The sequence below is a fragment of the Artemia sp. Qi Xiang Cuo genome, chromosome 9, assembly GCF_049724085.1.
Source record: "Artemia sp. Qi Xiang Cuo chromosome 9, ASM4972408v1, whole genome shotgun sequence".
Lineage (NCBI taxonomy): Eukaryota > Metazoa > Arthropoda > Branchiopoda > Anostraca > Artemiidae > Artemia > Artemia sp. Qi Xiang Cuo.
The window spans coordinates 33,517,285-33,542,672 of NC_142802.1; the positions used below are offsets into that span (position 1 = coordinate 33,517,285).

The window sequence follows — 25,388 nt, forward strand, 5'->3', positions numbered from 1 at the left end:
TGCACCCAGTACATTACAGAAATAAAGTAACAAATACGGCTAAAAGCATGAAATGTAAACTTTTCGTTCAAATACATTTTCAACTAAGGCCAGCAATATATGAGCAGTGACTCATAAATAACAAAAAAACAAAGAAACCTTGAGCTTGATTTAAGCTAGTCATTGAAACGGACAAAGAAACTAGCTTTGTAATTAATCGCGTTAAAGAATATGAATCGAGACAAAAACAGTACAATAACTCTGAATTTAGTTTTAGAAATAAAAACGACAAATACAGTCTCCCCGGCCCCAGAGTAATCCAAAAGATTACCTTCGATAAAATTAAAGGTAGAAGCGTAATATTTATCAAACTTTACCCCCCTCCCTTCCGCCCCACGACAGAATAAAACTATGCCTTCCCCCCAATCCATATAAGGGAAGGATATGCGAGTACTTATGGTGGTAAGCATACTTGCCACAGAAAATACGGAGGAATCTGCTGAATAATAATCCTACCAATCCCCCCCCTTGAGAGAGCTTGAAATTTTAAACCTGTACTCCCCCCTCTCCGCATTTCTCACCCCAGGACTAAGATCAGTGAGCATCTGTGGTGATAAACGAGTTTCATATGACTGACCTAAGATAAGAGTTCAGGGAAGCGCCTCTTTATACTGAAGAGATATTTGACTTCTGTAAAAGAGACTACAAAATACATTAGAAGGAATCACAGTCTAAAGATAATCACATTGTTCGAGAATAACTAATGCCAAGGAAACTCTTTTGGACGGATATATCCAAGACCAAAATTGTAATCAAGAAAATTTCCGAAATTTAGACCAATCTTTGACTCTGAAGGGGAACATAAAACCTTTCTTGAATAGAGATGGAAGTCAATTAATTTCGAGAGGAACGAGAGCGACTATGAAACAATATTATTTTCTCACTGAACTTATAAAGCTAGGCAATATATAGGCCTACCTAGAGGTAACTTTTTAGTGAAAACTAAAACAGCCTGGTCCATGTCTGATCCAGGAACATCTAGCTCATGCTGGATGAAAATGAAAAAGAAGACACATAGCTGCTTTTAATAGTAGGCTAATAAAATAAAAATACAAGTTTTTTAACTGAAAGTAAGGAGCGACATAGAAACTTAAAACGAACAGAAATTATTTCGTATATGAAAGGGGCTGTCCCCTCCTCAACATCCCACTCTTTACGCTAAAGTGTTTTATTGTTTTAAAAAGTAGAGTTGTGACAAAGAATCAAACTTTAGCGTAAAGAGTGAAGTGTTGCGGAGGGGACATCCTCGGTCATATAGGGAATAATTTCTGTTCGTTTTAAATTTTAATGCCGCTCCTTACTTTCAGTTTTAAAAAAACTTGTTTTTTTTTATATTTAGTTTCTGAACGTTTTTTGATTTAATGCAAGTTTTGAATTTGGGTCACCGTACATGAATAATTAAAACAAAATTTGCATATTAATTTGCGAAAATTTTACAAAACACAAACAACGCAAAAATTGGTCGATAGTTAGCCATATTTCTGTTCTTAAAAATTTCTCTTTATATTTACTTTTTAACTTACTGGGAAATTCCTACTTTACAGAAAGGGCTGAAGATAGTGTCGGAGGTAGAACTTATTATACTCTTGCAACAAACAGAATATTAAACCCCTTGTTAAATAGACTCTATCACATGAACTAAGTTAAACTTTTTAATCCGTTCTCTTTAATGTTACTTTTTGTTCTGTCTTAAGTTTTACTCCTGTGAGAATGGTTTTGTTCATTAGCTGACTATTTCCTGCTCTCAGATCATTGTCTGGATCTATCTAGCAACTGAAATTTAGGAAGAGAGATAGACGGCTTCAGCGGAAATTGTAAGAAAATAACCCGCATTTTCTTTATTTCATTTAACAGTTGAGTCATTGTCAATTTACCAGGCGTCACACAGAGGCAAAGGTGAAATTTGGTGTAAAAAAAAAACAGGATGTCTGGCTACACTTCCACGGAAAAATCCCCCTCCCCACGGAATTATCCTCTGGACAATTCAATCCTGAAGAAAACTTATCCCAGACAATTACCCTTAACATCTTCACACGTAAAATTGAATCGGTAAAGAGGAAGCAAGACATATAAAGAAATTTCGCATATGAATTCTGCCAAATTCCCCCAGTGTAATTTCCCCTGAAAAGTTCACCCCCGGGAAACTTCCCGCTCTATGAAAATTTCTCCCCGTGCAAAATCCCCTCAGCAGAAAATTCGTCCTCTCATCTCCAACCTAAATATGTATGCATACTTCCCAATAACAAATACTGTACATAAAAAATGGGCAAATGTTATAATTTAAAGACCTATCCCCAGGGGCTATGGGGGTCATGCAAAGATATAGTTATTGGGCCTTTCAACTTTGCTGAACATAATAGCTATCTTAAAATTTTGATCGGACAATTTTGGGAAAGAGGCGTGGGAGGGGGCCTAGTTGCCCTCCAATTTTTTGGTCACTCAGAAAGGGCACTAGAACGTTCTATTTCCGTTATAATGAACCCTCTCCCAACGTCCTAGGCCCACTGGGTCGATACGATCATCCCTGGGAAAAGTAAAAAAAAAAAAAAAAAATAAAAAAAATAAACACGCATCTGTGATCTTTCTTCTGGCAAAAATTACAAAATTCCACATTTTTGCAGATAGGAGCTTGGAACCTCTACAATACGGTTCTTTGATACGCTGAATCTTATGCTGTGATTTTCATTAAAATTCTATGACTTCTAGAGGGCCCTTTCCCCTTTTTTCAAAAATCAGACAAATATTCTCAGGCTTGTAGCTTTTGATGGTTAAAACTAAACTTAATGCAACGTATATATTTGAAATCAGGATAATAAGCGAATTCTTTTGATATATCTATTTGTATTAAAATTCCGTTTTTAGAGTTCCGGTTACAATTGAGCCGGGTCGCTCCTAGCGTACAATTCGTTACCACGATCTGTTTGATATACGAATTATTCGCTGTGCAAATCTTCTTCTTTTTTCTACATTAAATGTATTGAAGCATATTCAAACGTGGAGTTCAGTCAAAGTAGCTCCTAAAACTATCTGGTATTCAATGGGCAGGCAAAAGATTTTTGTGTATTAGACAGTATTCCTGACACTCTGCAAACGTTTTCGTGAACAAACGAAATTAAGATTAAATAGACTACTTTAATATTGAAACCTGAGAAATTAAAAACATGAAGCTGGTATTAGAGCTTCAGTAGGACTCACACCAAGCATCTAAATCGTCATTTCAAACAGTTCGTGGTAACGAACTGTAAGTAAGGAGCGACCCGGCTCAATAGTAACCAAAACTCTAAAAAACAGAATTTTGATACCCATTGATACATCAAAAGAAACAGATTTACATATATATATATATATATATATATATATATATATATATATATATATATATATATATATATATATATATATATATATATATATATATATATATATATATATATATATATATATATATATATATATATATATATATATATATATTTAAAATATATAAGTTTCATCTAGTTTAGTCTGACCCATTAGAAGTTACGGGCCTGATTTTTTACTGTTTTGTACTATTTGTACAGTTTGTATTTGAAATAACAAAAATAAAATAAATAAATACAAAAACACAGGAAATGAAGAATTTATGTCACCAGGCATCCCACGCCATCTATCAAAGATCTGATCCCTAGGACTTCCGAATCCTATATTTGGGCCCGGGAAATTTGGACCACGTTTTTCTCTATAATTTGGAGAACAGAAGAAATTCGTAGCGACAAAAGTATTGGACAAAAAGTACTCTAGTCGAAATATTAAAAAAAGGCGACGTCGCTAAGTGCGAAAACTGGAGAGGTATCAGCCTTGTATCTATGCCTAGCAAACTATTGGCGACTATACTCCTTAACAGAATCCAACCAGCGCTGAACGAACACCTCCGAGAGGAGCAGCATGGATTCCGGCCACAGCGACGATGCGCTGATCTTGTGTTTATTCTTAGAATGCTACTAGAAGAAGCGAATGAATGGCACAATAAACTTTAGTTGGTCTTTATAGACTTCGAGAGAGCTTTCAACTCGGCAGATCACCAAATGCTTTGGAAGGTTCTCCAATACTAAGGTATTCCTGATAAGGTCATTCAAATCATTAAAGCCTTCTACAAAGACACAGAATGCTGCGTGAAGACAAGTGACTTTAGTACCTGTTACTTTCGTTTCATGACAGGGGTGAAACAAGGCTGTGTGCTATCACCACTGCTATTTATTCTTATCATTGATTATATTCCCCGAACCTGCGATGGACATGGAATCCAGTTGGATAATAAAAGACTCGGAGATGTTGATTTCGCTGACGATATGAGCCTCCTAGAGTCCTGCAAACAAAAGCTTCAGCATTACCTTAACCAACTCAGGGACGCTGCCAAACCTATTGGTCTTAAGATAAATACTAACAAAACAAAAAGTATGGCGAACACTGGATCTCCAGTCGACCTACGATGCTATAACCAGACAATAGAGTAAGTCGTAGAGTTCAAGTACTTAGGAAGTACCATCCACAATTCAGGATCGTATCAACGAGAAGTCAAATTAAGAATCGGCCAGGCTAATGCATCTTTCAGGAAACTGTCTCGAATTTGGCGCAGCCAGAAGTACTCTCTCCGACTCAAGCTGAGGCTATTCAACAGCAACGTCTTCTCAACGCTTTGCAACGGTTCTGAAACTTGGCACATAGATCAAACACTTGAAAAAAAACTCCTCCGTTCGAAAAAATGTACTCAAGGCGCAAGTGATCAAGTGTAACGAAAGTGATCAAATATAGGAAGTGGAGATACCTCGTTCATGTTATCTGCATGTCCGAAACTCGACTACCTAATGTCGTCCTTCGGTGGCAGCCACGTGGTACCAGAAGAAGAGGACCCCCCAGAAATACCATACGACGCAACTACCGGGCTGAACTCGCAAACCTCAATGCTTCAATCCAACATGAATGGGAAAATGTCTGGGCGGCCAAAGCGATGAGAGATGACTGGCGACTCTTCTTAGATGCCCTAAGCACCCCTGGAGGCACAGGAGGATCTAAGATCTAAGGTAATTTGACGATTATGCGACCGATTCCATGACCGCTCCTATGCCTAAAAGTGAATTTCAAGAATGCACAGCTTTTGACCACTCATATTTTAGTGAAGTCGCCAGTCAAACCCAATTAAAATTCGTTTTCTTTTGTTCGTAACTTCTGGACCTTTCTAAAGGAGATGTGGCGTTTGAACCCAGAAATAACATCGATTGATTTGTTGACATTTCCGAAAGACAGAAAAACTAAAGTCTTACAGAACTGATATACTTATTTTACTCTAAGCACGGCAGCATTGCCATTTTAACATGTTAAGAAACAGAGCAAAGAAACAGCTAGGGCAATGTCTATGGAACCCTTGGACTCAGCAGCCTTCTTCATTCTGTCCGTCGCTTCCTGAAGTTGAGTATCTGCTACTGTTCTCTTTTCTTGCTCTGATACTGTAAGTCTTTTCCTTTTGCTTTCCAGGTCTTCTATTTCTTTCTTTTTGTCATGGACCTCCTAAAACTTCCGCTTGCTGTCCTCTTCGAAAGCTGCTGTCTCCTTTTTGGACAGCTCTTCTTTTTTCTTTTCATCCAGATATTGTTGATATCGAGACCGTGCGGAACGTGCAAGATTTAACAGCTCTTTTGTAATAACAAACCGTTCTAGTTTTCCTCCATAAAGCCTCAACGTGTCATATACCATGAGTTTCGCATCCAGAACGCGTTCAGACATCAAGGCCTGGTCTTCACCGAGAATCCTGCCGGGACGCGAGAACCCACGCTCAACATATGCGTTGCCATGCGACAACGTCAGCACCGCTTTGATAAGCTTGGTAAGTTCCGGGTACTTGCTGTCCCTGCACTCATTCATCAGTCCAAAATAATGGCTCCAAAAATGATCGATCAGAGTAGTGTCCTCACGGGGTCCAGTTTTTGTTCGCAAAAGCAGCCAAAAAGCCTGGGCGACGTCTGAGCTTACTCCAACCGCAATCTCGCGTGCCACAACCGCTATGTCTGCAATGCTTCTTGAATCCTTCATGTTGATCGGACTCAAACAGCGTAAAGCCTCTAGAAAACTATCCTTTTCCAGAGACATTTGTTCAAAATATGGCGAATACCCGTAATAAATAGTGTTCCAACATTGACATAGAAAATGGTCTTGTCTTTCAGTGTTGCTTTCTCACCAAAAGCTCGTTCCACATTTTCTGAAACTATGGCCTTTTCTGCAAATTTTTCAGCAAGGTCCAACATTTCTGGTGAGATATTTGCAGTCTCGGTCACGAAATCTGGAGTAAAGACCCGTCCGCAAAGCATCACAACTATTCTTTTGATCTCTGAGTCTTTTGATCGCTGAGTCTTTTGATATCTGGAGGATCAGCAGGTGATCAGATACGTGAGTTTCTTCGCACATTTGGACATTCCGTCGGGGATCTTACCAGGGAACATCGCATGGAAGGTTGCGACAATATGGTCTGAAGAGTTAGCAGCCATGGAACTCTGTACCGTCTGATATGCCCATATTAACTCAGCTTTATAAGCGGCATCACGCTCACAAAACATGTTTGTACCAATTAATGGTTTATCTTTGGTTGTTTCATCAACTCGAGATTGTCCGGTCAGGTGAAGCTGTAGTGGATGTAGTTGAGCAGTAACTGCAGCTTTTTATTCTGTAGATCGTACATATTGGTTTAGCTGAGCAACCCCAGCTGTGCAACCAAGATTTTTCAAGCAGAGTTCGCAAAAGAACGAGTACTGGTCGTTCCCAGTCTTACACCATTCGCCAATCTTTCTACCACTGCAATCCATCTTAGCAAGCCAAGAACTATTTAACTTGGTAGGCCTCATAATTAATTACCAAGCATCAACTGCAAAATAGCATCCCGCAATTAAAAGGCCATCAAAAGAAAAAATGTGGATATGTCCGAAACTGGGCCGTATTCGCATCAGCCTTTTATAGCGTTCAGCCAGGAAACGAATAAGTCGCAAGAACTCACAGTGTCATTAAGCAGAGACTGCTAGCCTATATACTGATCTTCGCTCATTTCAGACAGACCCAACATGACAAAAAACAAAACATAGGCTACTAAGTCAACACAACAGCATAGACCAGGCAGACGCAGCTTACGAAGCCCAACACAAAGTATTAGTTAAGTTCAAACACCTCAAAAGTTGTAATTAATAATCAATCGGCACTAAAAGACAGCACAGTCTACAAGCAGAGTCAAAAGCAAAGAAAAGCACATCTTGGCTTACTTAAAGAGCAGTGAAAATTGCAAATCATGAGCAATGTTCTTGGTGCTCTTCAGTTTTTCGAAATACGTCGTCCAGGCTTCGTTCACATTATCAGGGTTAGTAAGAAGTCGTCCAAACTCATCTTTGACAGGTCCATCTGTCTTTGGACGTTTTCCGACTATCTCAGTGGTGATACGGTACCCTGATCGAGAGTCTCCTCGTCTAGCAGCTTCTTCAGCCTTCTGAGCTTTCTGTTCAAGGCTATGGCGTTTATGAGCACGGACGCTCTTCTTTATAGCCTTATCAAGCATAGCATACTCTATTTCAAGAGGGTATCTCGCATCAGGGGAAAGAGTGTAGAGAAGATATTTCTTCTAATCGTCAAATATTGTACCAAAATTGCAAATCTTTACTCATTCACTCGTGTGTTCTTCCAGTTCTAAGTTTCAATGAAACTTGATGATAAGGATATTTTAGTTTCAATTTATTCTCTATTTTGGGTTAACTATTACTCCAAAATTCTTTGGTATAATAATCTGTGTCAATTGTGCTTATTCCCTAGCAGATAACAGAAAAGTCATACTTCACTTAGAAATGACGGCAAATCACCAACAATACAGGAGGTATCTGAAGAAGCAGACCAAGTAGATTTGTTAGAATGTTTATAGCCCAAAATTCAGGTTTATTGGGATAAATAGTAATTATCAGACTGAGAAAATTTGTCTAGTTTTAAATAAAGGAGAGACGAGCCTCAAAAAGAGGGTTCATCTTAATTAACATTACATTATATTAGAGAACCCTATAGCTGAGATTTCTAGCCCCTAACTGCGAAAATGTAAAATTTTGTATATTTTTTAAAGAAAAAAAAATACAAAATTCAAGGTCAAGGTAACCAGAGGTGACCTTAACGAACAAGTTGCCCTTAAATATCAGGATGGGGCTAATCCAAACGGAAATAAAAAAAAATCCCGTACCTTTTCAAAGACTCAAGAGAGACCAAGATAAGGTAGTTTCAAAGATTAATCTGGATTAATCCTAACCATTTAGTCTAGGAAATGTGTGAAAAAAAGGGGCCTAACCGGAAACAAATTGTAAGAGAAGAAGTCTTTGACTACCCGACTCAGAAAAATGTGCTGATTCCAAATATTCAAACTTTACTCATCTAAATGTTTCACAAATATGTTTTTTTAGGTTGAGGTTGATTTTAAAGGGGTGAAACTCGTACTTCCGTATATAGGCGTACAACAACAAAATTGATGCCTAAAACGGGGTAATAGACCACAGTGATTATGAAAACTACTTTTATTTGAAGGTAAATTTGAAATTTAGATTTTTTTTTAGGTTTAGGTTGATTTTAAGGAGGTGCAAATCGTGCTTCCATGTAAAGGTGTAAAACAACAAAATTGATGCTTAGAATAGGACATAGGATCACTAGGTCTATAAAAATCACCTTTATTGGAACGTAAAATTAAAAATTAGGTTTTTTTTATGTCGAGGTTGATTTTAAGGGGATAAAATTTGTGTTACAATATAAAGATGTACAACAGCAAAATTGATGTCTCGAATAGGATACTAAATCATGGTGAATACGAAAATCACCTTTATTTCAAAGTAAAACAAAAAGTTAGGTTTTTTGAGGTCCAGTTTGATTTTGAGGAGGTGAAATTCGTCTTTCAATATTGAGATGTACAACAGTGAAATTGATGTCTAGAATAGGGCATTACATCACGGGGTTTATAATTACCTTTATTTAAAGGTAAAAGATTCTAGCACGTAAAAATCATTCGGGTGCTCTTAAATCAATCACTACAGTGCTAAAACCTATTCCATCGTGTTCCGCGTTATCTGGCTTAGTGATTGATGGGTAACAGGTCAAGGTAGCTTCCAATTTGAGTTGTTTAGCTGACAGTGGAGCTTTGCTGTTTCTTTTTTTCAAACAAAGGAAGAAGTGGGGTTTTTTATTTGTGATAACAGATTACAGCGTAGTAAGGTCAAAACAAAAACTGCAAGAGTTTTTGCTGATTTGTTATATCATATTGTAGTAAAAAAAAATCTGATAAAGCGCTTTGGACGCCCGTTGTGATGGATTCTATTTTTGGGACCTTGCAATCCCAGTGGACACGGCCCTTGCGCAGCGGTGACTTTAAAGTCCCGTTTGTCGAAGTTGATAAAATGGCACTTTCAAAAATGCTCGACGATAATTAATTTCTAAAGCCGTAGTGATCTTGGAATTGTTGTTCTAGTTTATTTTAGTTCCTATGGCCTTTGGCGTTTTGGTTTGGCTGATCTTGCTGATCACACACGCCGTCTAGTTGCAGAGCAGCAGCCAAAAACTGAAGACTTCGTCGAAGATTTCAGTGACAAGCATATATTTCTTGATGGTGGAGCACTGTTTCACCTAATCCTTGGGGAAAAAATTCAACTTCTGATAGTACTTGCCGGAAGTAAGCTGACTCAGTTGCAAGGAAATACGGGTTGCAATGGACGTTGGTGGCTTTTGACGGATACGACCAGGAACATTCAATCAAAGACACCACCCACTTCAGACGGAAAGGGACATGATCATACCCGCAGATCAATTTTAGCAGGAATGTGGTCTTTTCTACAAAGAAAGAAGTGTTCCTAAACAAGTTCAAGAGTTCCTAAGCAACCTAAGCAAGCAATCATGGCCATTACCAGTGAGTACCTGACTAAAGCTGGGCATCAATTATATCAGGCAGAAGGTCGCTGAGCTTCTCATTGTTCTAAATGCAGTTCGATCTGATTCTTTTATGCCTACTGTTCAGGTTGGAGACGTCACAGATCTGCTTATACTCCTGTATTACCACGTACAGACAGGCAGCCAAGCGATCTACTTTTATTCTGAGCCTAGAGCTGGGATCTCAAAGCAAAGAATTTGGGATACAAATGTTACGAAATCCAAACTTGGATCTTGTATATGGAGCAAAATCTTGTTTTTCCACGCCTTCCTTGGGTGCGATTCAACGTCTCGTGTCTGTGGCATTGGAAATTCAGCGGGACTAGCTTCTGATAAAAAAAACAACAAGTTTTACTAATCCACTAAATTTTTTATGGGCCTACTATCCACCAAGCACGGCATTTCAACAGCTGGGGAGGAAGCAAGGAAGCTTTTGTATAGGTGCCCAGGCTCAATTTCAACCCTCAATCAGTTGTATCAACTCGAATTCATCGAGAAATTTACCGCATATGCTTCGTATGTTAAGTCTAAAGTTCTCCCTCCCAACAGTGATGCTAGCAGCTTCCACTAATTTGGAGTTCATTTGCCAGTTAGATCATGGAAAACCCTGGGATGTAATCTCAGCCCTGCCCAGTTCGGTTGGGTAATTCAGAATGGATTACATTCCCCTATTTTTGGTGAGCCCCCGCCTGCCGTTTTTGCAGTTTTTCGCTGTAAATGCAAAACCGGCTGCTCAAATATGCGATGCACTTGCAAAAGAAATGTCATGAAATGCACCTGGGCCTGTGGACCTTGAAATGGAACAAGTTGTACTAACTGCAATACAACTCAGTTTCTCGGAGCTGATGATCTGGAAGATAACGAAGATCTATGAATATTGATTTCAATTTTTTATCACATTTGTATATTATATAACTGAAAAGTACACAATGTTTCAGTCGTTGGTTAAACCATCGAAATGGGTGATAGTTGTCATTCTATATTTTAAGACCGGTTTCTTTCAGACTAAGCGTGGTTTAACCATGATTGAATATTTAAATGAGAGTTTTAATTTTATATTCAAATAAAAGCGAGTTTCATTATCACCATGATCAAGTACCCTATTCTAGAGATTAATTTTGTTGTTCTACGCATTTATATGTAAAAACGACTTTCACCTCCTCAAAATCAACCTCAAAAATCTAATTTAGTTCTAAGTTCAAATAAACATGATTTTCACAATCACTGTAATCTAATACTCTATTCTAGACATCAATTTTGTTGTTGTACGCCTTTACACAGAAGCACGAATTTCACCTCCTTAAAATCAACATCAACCTCAAAAAACCTAAGTTTTAATTTTAAGTTCAAATAAAAGTTATTTTTAAACTCACTGTGATCTATTACACTATTTTAGACATCAATTTTGTGATGTGCGCCTATAAATGGAAACACAAAATTCAGCCCCTCAAAATCAACCTCAACAAAAAAAAACATATTTGCGAAACAGCTAGATGAGCCAACTTTGCATACTTGGAATCAGCACATTTTTTTTTTTGAGTCGGGTAGTCAAAGAATCTTTTCTCTTGCAATTTGTTTGCGGTCAAACCGTTACCTTCCTGGACTAATTGACTAACGGAAAGGATAAGTAGCTTTACTTATCAGACATATAAGCCTTTGGATTTCAAAATTTTATGGGAAACCCCGATTATAATTTCCAGAATATCATTAAATAATTTCTTGGACTGAAGTGCGTGTCCATTAAACATAAAAATATATGTAATGGGTAAAACTGTCAATTATGAGAGTGAACAGAAAGTTTTTCTCCACTGTTTTCAAAGATAGTTTGTTTTAACTGTCTTAACTAAAATTTCATCCTTTATTTGTATATTTTATTTCGTTTTATTTATTGAGTATTATTAAAACAGAATGAAAATTAAAAGATACACTGAAATTTATAGGGATCTGGCTCTTCAAAAAGAAAAATCCACAAGAAATGATTTTTTTTTCTGCATTTGGCTTTAGCTAGAGCCATGTCAGGGAAAAAAAGCTTTTAACGTTTCAGGTCTTTGAAATAAATTAGTGTCTTTCGCGGAAAATAGACTTCAATTTGTATTAATATTTTTCTAGTGGGTCTCCAGCCAGAAAATCAAGCCCTCCTCATTTCCCTGATAAACCCCACCATACAGTTCTGTCTCTTTCCTAGAAGCTAATGCATAGCAACTATCGCATCTCCCTTGAACAAACTAGACCATCCCTTCATATTCAAGTTCACTTGTTTGAAGAACCAATCCCTCTTATAATTTAATGAAAGATCTTCTAGGTTTAATCAGAGCCCTTCAATTATCCACATTTGTATTCCACTAGACACTGAAATTTTCCAACTGAAGGGGATCACTCTTTTGATCTTGTAATTGCATGCGAAGCATCGACAATAAATTTGAAGTTGGGTAAGATGCATAATATTGCTTGAACGTTGATTTAAATTTTATACAGCACCCAAATGGACCATCAATTCGGTCAACCTATCAAGTAGGTGGGAAATCTTAGAATTCTGCTCATAGACGATAAGAAAGGTAAGTTATTAATATCTAATTAAGTCTTTATGTGCAATTAAAAAAACAGGTTTTTTTCAACTGAAAGTAAGGACCAAGATTAAACTTAAAAAGAACAGAAATTATTACGTATATGAGGGAGGTTTCCCCCTTCCCCAATGCATTGCTCTTTACGCTAAAATTTGAATTTTTGTTCCAATTATTTAAGAATGACTCCAGAAACAAACTAATAAGCTTTTTAAAAGTTCAAAAAAAACTTTAGCACGAAGAGCAAAGTATTGAGGAGGGGCGACCCCCCTCACATACATAATGATTTATGTTCGCTTTATATTTAACATTTCTACTTTCAGTTGAAAAAACTTGTTTTTTTAATTTAATTTCTGATAGTTTTTTAAATAATGCCAGAACATCGAGCTCCCCCTCCATAGAAAATTCATTTCCCCCCGAAAAATTCTTCCATGGAAATATCCTAACACATACTCCCCCCCCCCCTCCATAAAAACTCCCTTCCTAAAAATATTTGTTTATTTCCCAATAGTCATTGCTACATGTAAATTATTTGAAAAAAACTACGTTTTCTAAAGAGTTAAAGAGGCTGAGTTACACGGTCGAACCTTAAAACGTACAGGGATTAGGAGGCACAGTTGGGGGGGCTGCCGCCCCCCAAACCCCCCGATTTCGCAGCCTTTAAATGAAAAAAATTTTTTTAAGCTGAAAGTAAGGAGCAACATTAAAACTTAAAACGAACAGAAATTATTCCGTATATGAAAGAGACTGTGCCCTCCTCAACGCCTCGCTCTTTACGCTAAAGTTTTTATTGTTTAAAAAAAGAGTTGTGAGAAAGTCAAACTTTAGCGTAAAGAGCGAGGCGTTGAGGAGGGCACAGCCTCTTTCATATACGGAATAATTTCTGTTCGTTTTAAGATTTAATGTCGCTCCTTACTTTCAGTTTAAAAAACTTTTTTTATTTAAAGGCTGCGAAAGCGAGGGGTTTGGGGGCGGCAGCCCCCAACTGTGCCTCTAATCCCTGTACGTTTTAAGGTTCGACAACGTTAAAGGGGGGTTGTGGTGGGAAAAATTAACATGGGCTAATATAGGAGAACAAGGTTTTTCGTAAATGTAAATTCGGGGGATAATTTTTTTCGGTCTGAAAATATCAAAAGGCCCTAACAGGTCGAATTCTGCTTCAAATGAGTCCTCATTCACCCGGATCCGTTGCCAACTGTGGCCTGTAGGCGTGGCTAAGAAAAAAAAAAAGAAATGATGAATTTTAAGTGGCTATATTTGGTTTTTTGAAAACAGGGAAGGAGTGATCAGATTGAGCTGAAAGTTCGAGGATAAGCTCCCGGGCCCGAGGAAAGCTTAACCTCTAAATTTCAGCCCAATCGGACAACGTTAACGGGGGGCTGTGGTGGGAGGGTCCAAACTTCCGGCCCAGTTTACCCCATGAAGATAAAGTCGGAGGAGGATGAAATTTTGCAAGTTTCTTAGTTTGAGCTTGGGCTACAAAATGCGATTACCGCCGTCTCTCTGCGACCTCTAGGACCTGAAATCGCTTAACATTGTGGTGGGTCGCCTCTTTATAGAGGCACAAGTGTGCCTCCTTGACAATGGGCTAAGTTCATAGCTTACAGCCTTTCCCCCGGGGCTGTGGTGGGTCAAGTCATCTTCAAGACATAGTTATTTCATACTTTGACTAGGCTGAACAAAAGGGCGTAAGAGGGGGGCTATTTGCCCTCCAATATTTTTGGTTACTTAAAAATGTCACTAGAACTTCTTATTTTCGATCAAATGAGCCCTCTCCCGATCTTCTAGGATTACTAGTTCGATACTATCAGCCCTGGAGAAAGGGAGAAAAAAAAAGAATAGATGATCTTGATTCTGGTAAAAAAAAAATGTAAAATTGAACATTTTTGTATATAGGAGCTTGATATCTCTGCAGTAGGGTTCTCAGATATGCTGCATCTGACGGTGTCATTCCCATAAAGATCACTTGGTGTTTTTTTTTTCTCCCCTTTAAAAAAATTGGGCAATTTTTCTCAGGCTCGTAACTTTTGATGGGTAACATTAAACTTGATGAATTTCAAATATTTTTACTAAGCATCAAATTCGGTTCTTTTAATGTCTCCATTATTATCAAGGCTCTGTTTCTCAGAGTTTCGGTTACTATTGAGCCACATCGCTCCTTACATTGTTTGATAAGGAAAAGTACTGCATGAAAATAAATAAAGCCTGTGTATTTAGTAGATCAAGTTTGGTTTTTACTATCAGTTGTTCAGTGGTTACTAGCATTAGTACTTTTGAACTTTCAATCTTCATGAATACGAAAGCAGCATTCTGGTGACAAAATTAGGCCTTATTGGCCATACGGTATGTTTGATTGTGAGGCAGCACTTTGCTGGCAACGTTAAGAGCGGATTGCAGCACTAAGCCGCCTGAGGCCAACACAGTTTCACACACTCCTCCTTAACCACAATCAATTCAAAGTTTCACTCTTTACTGTACCCCACAAACTTCCAATTTAATTTAATCCTTTTTTATAACTTCTTTCAACATTATTCGGCTAAAACCTGCTTATCGTTTGGCCTAAGATGGATGGTCAAAAGCATGATTTTTGGAGATCCATCATACTTCATAAGTAACACGTAGGATTCATCCTACCTTTCTTTCATTATGGCCCTAGAAAGTGGGATCGAACAATATTTTTCGTACAAATTCTGTCTGGCACACAGTCAGTCAGGCCAGTACCTAAAATTACACTTAGAAAATTCATCTGGAAAACACTTAGCATATCTTCTATAATTTATCGAAGCACCCAAGGTTTAGAGTCATACGTGCCCAGTGTCATTACTTTGGCTTCCAATATTCTGTTTTTAATTCAGTGCCTTATTGCACTATTTTTCAAAACTTCTTTCAACTACGGTAAGACCCTGCGTCTCGGCAATTCAAATTTGTACACCTTCCTTGGATCTACCATCTTTACTTATATTGGTACCCTAGTAAGTGAGGTTGTTCATTTGACCAACTTTCTCATTACTTAACATCCTTCTTCAACATCACTTATTCCCAGTCTAAGTAACTTCTTATTATCGTTAACTTTCAAACCTTTTCTTGTACCCTGCACTCTCTCCACGTCCAAAAGTTTCATTCATTTCGCCAACATTTTTATCTAGAAAAGCCAAATCATCTGCATAATCAGAGTCTGGGAGAGTTTTGCCTTCCCATTTGATACCTTTCCAATAGCCTTCGCTGTATTCCTCAGGACAGAGTCCATCCAACGGATATTGGCCACAACTTTTCTTAATTCTTGATTCCACACCCAACCTACTACTATCCTCACTTGCTATCTTAACAGCAGCAATATTATCCTCGTATAGAGCACTAACGATTATATTGAATTTATCCGGTATACCGTTCAAGGATAGGCCTGCATCAAAGCTTTTCAGCCAAAACATCTAGTATCTGTTCATAATCTATAAAACTGAAGACTACAAGGGTCTGATAATTTCTCAAATATTAATCTAAGAGTGAAATTTTTACTTACATTCAAACTCTTTAATTCAGAAATGTGATTGAGGAATATACGATATCCTCATCTATGTTAGGAATAGAAAGATATGTGGATTAGCCCAATACAATATAGTCCGGGCGCCAGGTGTTGTAAATGTGAAACATACCAAGACGGAATGGGGCAGGTACAAGAATTAGCCTACCCCCCCCCCCCCTAAATCGACCATGCCGATCCAAAAAATACCAACGGCACTTGCTTATGAGGGGTAGAACACTCCGAAACTTGACATTTTATTAGATTTTGGTGTTTCATGCAAGACAATGTATCTTCCACAAAGTTTGAGGTGCAGTTTTCCGCTCAAATACGAGATAGAAATGCCTAGAGGCCACAGAATGTCTTCATACCAAACTAAAACGGTTAGTTATAAAAAATGGCAGCAATGACACAGGTAAAGAAACTAAACAAAGTCAGAATTAACACTATTTATTTAATACTCCCATTCCCAAATTAATTACGGTTTGTTTTTCCAAGTATCCCTCCATTACAAGTCACACACAATTATTCCTCGTCTGAATCAGCCTCACCATCACAGCACTTCCCACAGCAAGAGCACAAAATATCGCAACCTCTATCTGCACATGGACATTTTTGTCCACAAGATTTACACTTGCAATATGGCGAAGTTTTCTGAATAGTGGATGGCCAAGCAGGAAGGGTTGATTTAATGGGTACTATGCATATATCTTCATCTCCCATCCAAAATCAAGCGGAGAATGAGCCTAAAGGATTCTAAGTCCTTAAGTTATAAAGCATTCAATTAAAGTTGGATACGAGCGTCTTCCTGTGCAGGAGTTTATTTTTCTCCCTCGCCGGTGCTTTAACTGCCATGTTACTGGCCATATCGCTACAAACTGTACAAAGCTAACCATATGTTCGAGATGTGGAACAAGTGACCACAAGTCTACCTCCGATTACCCGTGCAAGAAAACTCCTATTTGTGTTACTTCTAAAGTGGAAGGTCATACGTGCTATGGTGTTAACTGCCCCGAAAATCGTAAACCGTCAAAAGTGAGCCCATACCGCTAAGCCTTATGTCGGAATATTAATGGAGCCTTGTTAAATAAATTACCTGTGCTAAATGACCTTATTTCTAAATATTCTGTTATTTTTGTTCAAGAGCATTTTATTACTTAGCTTAGTATAAATTTACTTAAGTTAAAAGGTGCTTCATCATTCTGTGTGCCCGCTAAGATATTAAGTAGAGGGGGTAGACCATTGGGAGGTCTATTCGTACTTTCAGATGTCCGTTCTAGTTTATTTGACACGGGTGATAGTTTTCTTGCAATTAGGGTTGAGAGCTGTATCTTCATTAATGTGTATTTGCTAATAAATTATGGTAATGATCAATCTGATCAATTATTCGCCCTTTCTGTACAAAAGCTTGGTTCATGTTTGAATTAAGTTAAGCGAATAGGCTTGCCCTGCATAATTGCTGGCGATTTTAATTGCGACCTCTCAGAAATTGGGATACAACAATCAGCTCGTACATCAATGATAATGAGTATGTTTGGCTATGATTTTAGCGTTCTTGCGAGTGATAGCGATTTTACATATGTACACAATTCTGCTCGAACTTCTAATCTAGATCATATTGCTGTGTCCCACAATGTCTCTGCTGAACTGGTGAAGGTTATTTCTGACTATCAACTATCTGACCATCTTCCTATTACATCTTCTTTGCAACTCCATGGTTTCAAAGAACAGACTAATTATATGATTCCTCCTAGGCTAAAAACCCATCGTGATTGGGCTAGAATCAATTCTGATTTATATGCTTCTTGTACAGGTTTTATTCTGAGTTAAATACGGGCTCGTTTCCATCTTTTGCAAATATCAACCAAATTGCCAAGATATGAAGTGAGACTTTGCCTGGATATGTATGTAGCCGAAATCAGCCATGCTCTTTGTTTTGCCGAAAATCAATCTGTACCGCTTCGGAAAATCCGTAAGGGTATCATTTCAGGCTGGTCTTCGAACCCTGATCTCGTAGATTCTTGCCTTGAAGCAAAATTTTGGTTCAATGTTTGGAAGGATTGTGACTGTCCATTGACCGGGGCTGTGAATCTTGTTCGTCTTTTTACAAAGAGAAATTTTTCCAAGACTCTCACTTTTCATCGTAGAAACCTAGTAAATGCCAATTCGGCACGTGCTAAGAATGATAAAAATCTTCTTTTTATAATTATTTCCCGCAAAGATAGGTCTCCGCCATCTTTATCTGCGGCTGACATTCCTGATTAGGAATGGTATACCTACTATGAATCCGAATTTGCTGCTCCTTATCAGCACCTTGAACTCTTTTATGAAGCTGAGTTAGCTTATTTCCTTGGTGCCAGTCCCAATAAAGAATTCGTTGTTCGCGCAGCATCGATTAAAGATGTCATCAGACATTTAAGGCCTAAATCATCCAATGTTATTGACCACATCATTTCTTTACATTTGAAATTTGGTGGGAAGGCATTAGTCGAACACTTGGCACTTTTCATGCAGATGATTTTTACACAGCGAATCGTACCTTCTTCCTTTTGCATTGGAGACCTTATTCCAATTCCCAAAAAAGGAAAAGCGAATCCAGAATGTTCATCATTTCGACCTATTATGGTGGTGACCTCCTTTTGCAAGGTTTTCGAGCTTCTTTTCTGATCTGAACTTTAAAAGACGTGTTACAGCCCACTCCACCTGTGAGAGCATCAGCTTGTGCTGATGCTCTCACAGTTGTAGCTAATGCACTAATTGATGCCGAATCCTCAGAAGAATGACTTGTTCTCGCTAGTCATGATATCACACGTGCCATTGATTCCCATATCCACCCAGTTATACTCCTCAAAGTGGCCAAACGTGGACTAAATTCCTCGGTGATTCACTGTCTTCGAGATATGTACTCTCGACTTTGTGTTCGTTTAAAACTACCTCCGGATAAAAATATGCCCCCTGTTGCCCGTGGGGGGGGAGGCAATTCATTCCAGTCTTGAAAGGTGCACGCCAAGGAGCCGTATCATCTCCCAATATTTTCAATAATTGTGTTTTGAATGCTCAAGACCCGTGCCCCACATATCTAATTCTATCTTCTCTGAATCTGTCTCTGGTGTGTCATGTAGATGATGTTTTGAATCTCAGCCGCACCCTCCAAAGAAATAATGAGGTCTTTGTCAAACTTTAACAAGAGTATCTGAAACTTGGTCTTTGTTTCAATCCTGACAAGTCTGAAATAGTGCTTTTTAACTCGAAAGGTAAGCCACCGTCCCTTATAGCGCTAGGGGATACCACGGTTAGAGCCGTTGTCCACCTCGTTTATCTAGGTCTTCCCATTGGTTCCTCGCTACGCCACACCCAATCCCTGCTCCTAGACCATCTCACACGACGTATATCTGCTTCTTATGCATCAATTGTTTCAGTAAAACTTCGATTCTACCGCCTACTATTAGCTAGCCTTTTCAATACCGTAGCCCTCCCTCACATTTTGTATATTGCCCCATTTTGGATACTGTTTAACAGAACTGATTGTCTGAAAGTCCGGTCCATTTTCTTTCGGTTTCCTAAGTATTTGCTTCGGTTGCCTCCTTGGCATCAACATTCTCCTTTTTTTAGAAAATTCAAACTTGCGGATCCTAATCTTGCAATCCTTAAATTAATTGGCAAACATAACCAAAAATTGATTTCACAGAATGATTGGTACCATGTTTTAATTCAATAGTGCTCTAATTCAATAGTGTTCTGTCCTGTTTTGTTGTTTGTCTGTGTCATTGGTTTCTTGTTCGTTAGCTTTTGTTTTGTTTCTTTTCCTTTTCCTTTACTCAGTCTTGTCATGTTTTGTGATTGGGGGGTTTCCAATAAATAATAATAATAATAATAAGGGCCTGCAGAATAATGGATCACTTGTAATTGCACCTTTCACATTTAAGGACTACGAGTCGTTGGTTAGAGGCAGGCTCTTAAGCGGTTTCCCGGCGGAACAAGTGAACGCGGAGGTCATTCAAACACGAAAATTCCTCTGATTTTCTGTATGAGGCGATCAAAATCTCGCACCAAAGCTTCATAATATCTTACTCAAGTTCCACTACTCGGTTTATTTGTTCCAAAATCTGTTCAGTAAGTGCAGATATTCGAGGTAACCACGGCACAGCTGATCTAAGGATCGTCTTCTTTCCTTTGGAGAAAATGAAGCTCACAGTATCGCAACCGGTGAAACAGTGCAAAAGGGCAATTGAATTCACTAGAGACAGTGGGAGTCTATTTGCAGGTTCAGTGATCGAAATGACTTTGTCCCGCGAGCGAACCAAAACATTAGGAGCGGTAAGGTATGCTACGAAGCAGTAGATTTTTTTTACTGTAGCACTACGAAGTATCTTTTTCCTTTGGAGTTTTCTTTTTCATACTTTTCCTTGTGATTAAAAAAGCTTAAATTAACCTGGTATTACAAAATGATAATCCAAATAAACATGTTACATCACAACCAAATTTGATGGAACTACAAGATAACTACCAAATTTGGCTTAGCAGGAACCAAATCAACACGCTAAATCACCAAATTTGGAAATAGACAAAAATAAATAACAAATAAATAACAATCTGACGAAAAATTTACTAAATGGTCTAAAAGTTAGGGGTAAGACACCCCTCCCCACCACTGGTATGCTGCTGCTCCGATCACCACCCATTAGTTGGCAGTAGGAGCTCATTGTCCCTAAAGACTGTCCATTCAAGCTTCCCAGAGCTGTCACTGTGGGAATGGAATTTCATTAGGATACAAGAAAGTCGTTATATGCTGAATTTGTGGAATATCATCACATATAACAATTTAGTTGGCAGATAGATGTTGGCCAAGAGAATGGAAAACTAGTAAAACCGGAAACTCAAGCTCCACGAAAAAAAAAATCAAGGAAGCCATCTAGTAACATCTTGACTAAACAATACCGTCCTTTGTATAGCTCTAAATAATTACTGCCTGTGTAGCTATATTCCACCTACTACATCTTAAAAACTATCAAGTATCAAAGCTTAGCTTAAAAATATTTGCAACATTCTGCACTATCACCAAATTACCAACAATTGTATTTGTCAATAATATGTCTGCTCGCAATTTGTTTAATCTGGAATATAGCATCCTGATGAGATAGCTAAGAAATAACATACCATTCAATTCAGAATTCAATGCTGTATCTAAATATAACAATCATTTCCTCTCGAAATTCCTTAAAGAGATTTAGGATAAAGGTACAGATTATTAGTTCCCCCTCTAGTATAAGATGCAGAGGCCCTGCTATTAGAACCAGAAAATACAGTAAAAAGTTATTTGTTTCTATCCTAATTCTAATAGACAGTATCAGATTATTGATCGAATGATTATTGCCCAAATTACTGAATAATATACAGTAAAAAATAAGTTGTTTTTATCAGGGAGACCTAACTGCACCTGTACCAAATTTAGAAGATATTTTACTGGTGGGACTCCGTATATCCTATAGATACTACAAATGAGGCTTTTTGGGGAGACGAATGAAAATTCCAGAATTTTCTAAATTATGTGGAATGATTATTGTATTCAGATAGAGGATTAAATTATGAATCACATGGTCTATTTATTTCATAACTATCTCATTATGGCCTAACTAGATGCAATCCAAGCAATGCATAGGAAAATCCTTTCCACTGAGATTCATTACCAACTTTGTGTCAGTTCTGATGCATTGCAAGCAAGTGCCAAAAATACAACTATTGGTTAGCCAATCAAAATGTTTGGACATGGATCAAGAGCAAAAGCAAAATGACATGATATGGGCCTTAAACATAGAGAACTCTAATATTAGCTTCAGAGGAATACCCTTTCACTCAAGACTTTTTGGTTAATAGAGAAATTACACAATGATACCAAGTGATGACATAAAAAAAGGCCTTACTCACAAATAACATCACATGCTATGCAACCTCCAATAAATTAACCAAAGTCAAAACAACACCTATCTTGCTTTCTTCTTCTAAAGGACACCGGAAAATGACGTCTGAAACTGGCGTTTACGGCTTTTGCTCACTAGATAGTAATTTTGGGAAATCTGAACTTAGTTCCAAATTTAATAGACCCCCCCCCCCTTATTCTTAAGTTTGTTTTTATTTTCGGTATCAGCGTTTTTTTAGGAAATCTTTTGGTATATGTTTCTTAATAACCCCATTCCGTTGTATCCCCTTCTTGAAATGAGCAAAATAGCCAAGCGTGGCGCCCTGACTAATAGACAGAATGCTGTTATGTTGAGGAGCATAAATTTTACAGGAGAGAAGAAACACTGGAAAATGTCTTTTTTTGAAGTTATCAATGATCCTTTGTTTGTAAAAGTTAGGCTATAATAAAAACAAATTGATATATAAAAAATCCCATTTCCCAACTACTACTGAGAGTGAGGAATGAGGATAACGGCAGTTTCAACTGACCTTTTCTTGAGCAAATCTTCAATCGTGGCCACTAGAGACACCTTACTCCCAACCAGGTACTCGTTACTTCTTGGACTTGTCGACAAGATTGATGAAAGTTTCTTAAGTGACGACTCAGTCCCTTCCTAGAATTAAATTTGTATCTTTAATAACCTAGGTCTAATACTAAATTTGCAGAGCGTGTTGTTAGACCCAAGGCTTCTCTGGTATTGCAAGCGAAGAAAACCAAATTATAATTATATACTGAGGAAACATGAATTACACCGCGGAACATAAATCTTCTTTCCTAAAAATTAAACTAAGCTTTCAGTTAAATGCAATTGTGTAAAGAATAAAGGAATGAGAGTGAGTAGCAATGTTGAAAAGTTTACTACTAGTCTAGTTATATCTTTCCTATAGAACAAAAATTCAACCTTCAAACATGTTTCTTCAAACAAGTTTCAGTTAACAATATTGAATGGTTAATAAGGTGAAGTATTTCAATACAAATCTTCAATATTGACAGTAATCAGTAGATAGTCTTTCCACCCTTTACAAGTGAAATGAATTTTCGGGAATGGGACTTTCCTAAATATAGGACAAAACCAGAGCATTCAAGAGACATTTTGGCCATATATTCAACGACCCTCCCCTGCAGTAGAAAAAAAAATATCAAATTTGAAAACTCATCAGTGAATCAATAGATACAAAGAAACAATTTTACAAAATCACTGCAATAAAATTGGATATGAGGGGGACTAATTCTGGAGACTAAAAATCTGGATATAAAGGGGACTCATCCCCACTTGTCCCATAGTCTTTCAACCTAGGTTTTACCAGTGTTTGACTGAAAGCATTTTTTTAAGTACAATAAATGTGATTATTTGGTAATTACAAGCGTTTTATTTACCCATGGTCCTTCAAAACATTTGAACTGAAAATTGCATTGCTTAACGCTAACACAAATCAGTAAGTTCATCCATTCTCAAGGAACTGTACAAAAAAAAGGCTAGGAGCCTTTTTTTCTAAAAGTATTAGGGGGATAAGTCAAAGTCTAGCGTTAAGAGCAGGAGAATAAATGCAATAACAGCCACACACACATACAGGATAATTCCGTTTGTGTTAATATTTAATATCACTCATTAATTTGACCTGAAAAACTGCTTTTTAAATTTAATTTAGATTTTTTTTTTTTTTTTTTTTTTTTTTGGAGTGCCTCTCATGAAGTTTACAATGTTGGTTCAAGATGGACATTTTGAGGGCTTAAATGCCCGTCCCCTCATATAAAATTCTGTTGGCCTTCACCTTAATAGCTGGTGCGCAACTATTTAATAGCCTGGTACTGTTAGTTCCATTGGATATACGGTCAGTAACAGCTTTAAAACTCTTTATGAACAGAATTTACTTTTCCTTGATAACATTTTGGTCCTGTTCAGGTCAAAGTGTAGTTTCACAGGACAAAACGATACAAGTATGCAATTAGCTGTAATGTGTCTTTCTTTGAAACTCAAGGTTTCCGCTTGAATGAGACTTCTCCCGAAAATCTACACTAGCTGATTCCTTAGTCTCACCTCTGGGGAAAAAATTACAACTAAAAAGCAGTCATCCATCCTTGAACGTACTTCTCAGAAAAATATATAAAATTTCTCGTCCAACATTCCTGGTCTTCTCCAGCCTCCTTTAGACAAATCTGACTTTATTCCCTGCTTTCCGACTTGCTCCAGGCCCTTTCCAACGTTTTTCGTCTTTTCTACTCTTCTTTAGTCCCACTCAACTTTATTTACTGTTTTTCGACTTCCTTTACTGCCTTACATCTTGCTCTAGTTCTTTCCGACGTTTTTGGTCTCCTCCAACTTTTCTTAGTCTATTCTGATTTTCATGGTCGATTTCCAATGTTCTTGGTCTAATCCACCCCTTTAGTCCCATCCAAATGTCTTCACTTTTTTCTACTTGCTCTAGGCCTTTCCCGATATTATTAGTGGCAAATATGACAATCCTCAGGGTCAGCTATTTTTTACTGAGAAAAAACTGTTCGACATTGCCTTTTTAATTGGACATAAAATAAAGTATTATAACAAAATCATAATTTATCTAAAAAAAAAACGAGTGGAAATGAATCTTACAGGGAGGAGCCAAATTGAGAAAAATAAGAAGAAATTCGATTGTAGGAGGGGTGTGCACAAGTCTTTTGCGCTTATTGCTAGGAGTCAAAATTCATTAGTACTTAGGTAAAAATCAGACATGAAAGAAATATAAAATTAGGGTCGAAGCAAAATTTTATGCTAATCAAATAAAAAAGGATTGTGAAGGACAAGCAATTTTGAGTGGAAATCATTAGTAAAATCTCTGTATTCATACTATTGAAGCATAAAATAGGGATTTTTCATTGCCGGAAGCGCCACTGGAACCCTTTCCGCGGTCTCCGCACGAGCTTTTTAATGCATTACAACAAAAAGTTTTCTGAACAAGTTCAATCATGATGTTTAATCTTGTGTAGGGTAGGTGTTTTTTGTGCAGGTGTCAGCTGTGTTTATTGTGCGCCTGACAGCTGGGTTACCAGCACAGGTGGGAAAAATGTAGACATAGGGTATGCATTATAAGCATATAGAGTCCTATAGAATAAGGCTTTTAACGGTGCTAGGCGTTTCTCCCTCACTGAACATCCCCCTCCCCTCGCAGAATTTTCCTCCCTGGAAAATTTTCCCCGAGAAATTCCCCCTCATATTCCCCTGGATAATTAAGAATGTTCATTAGAAGGGAAATCGAAAGTTCTGCTTACCTGTTCAAGTCATAGGCAATGCTATTGCATTGCCTATGGTAGACAGCCATAAAGCTTCAATGTATTATTATTTATTTTTTTTTTCTCAGCAGGCTCTTCATATGGAAGG

The 25,388-nt window shown here is 37.7% G+C and overlaps 1 protein-coding gene across 1 annotated transcript in view; it reads right to left on the reverse strand.

Moving 5' to 3' along the window:
* Window positions 1-25,388, reverse strand: part of LOC148948588 (BOS complex subunit NCLN) — a 121,048-nt gene that overhangs the window by 57,119 nt on the left and 38,541 nt on the right. The window contains exon 8 of the mRNA XM_089094972.1: window positions 22,522-22,646. Within this exon, the coding sequence (XP_088951098.1) occupies window positions 22,522-22,646 (125 nt within the window). The remainder of the gene's footprint in view (window positions 1-22,521; window positions 22,647-25,388) is intronic.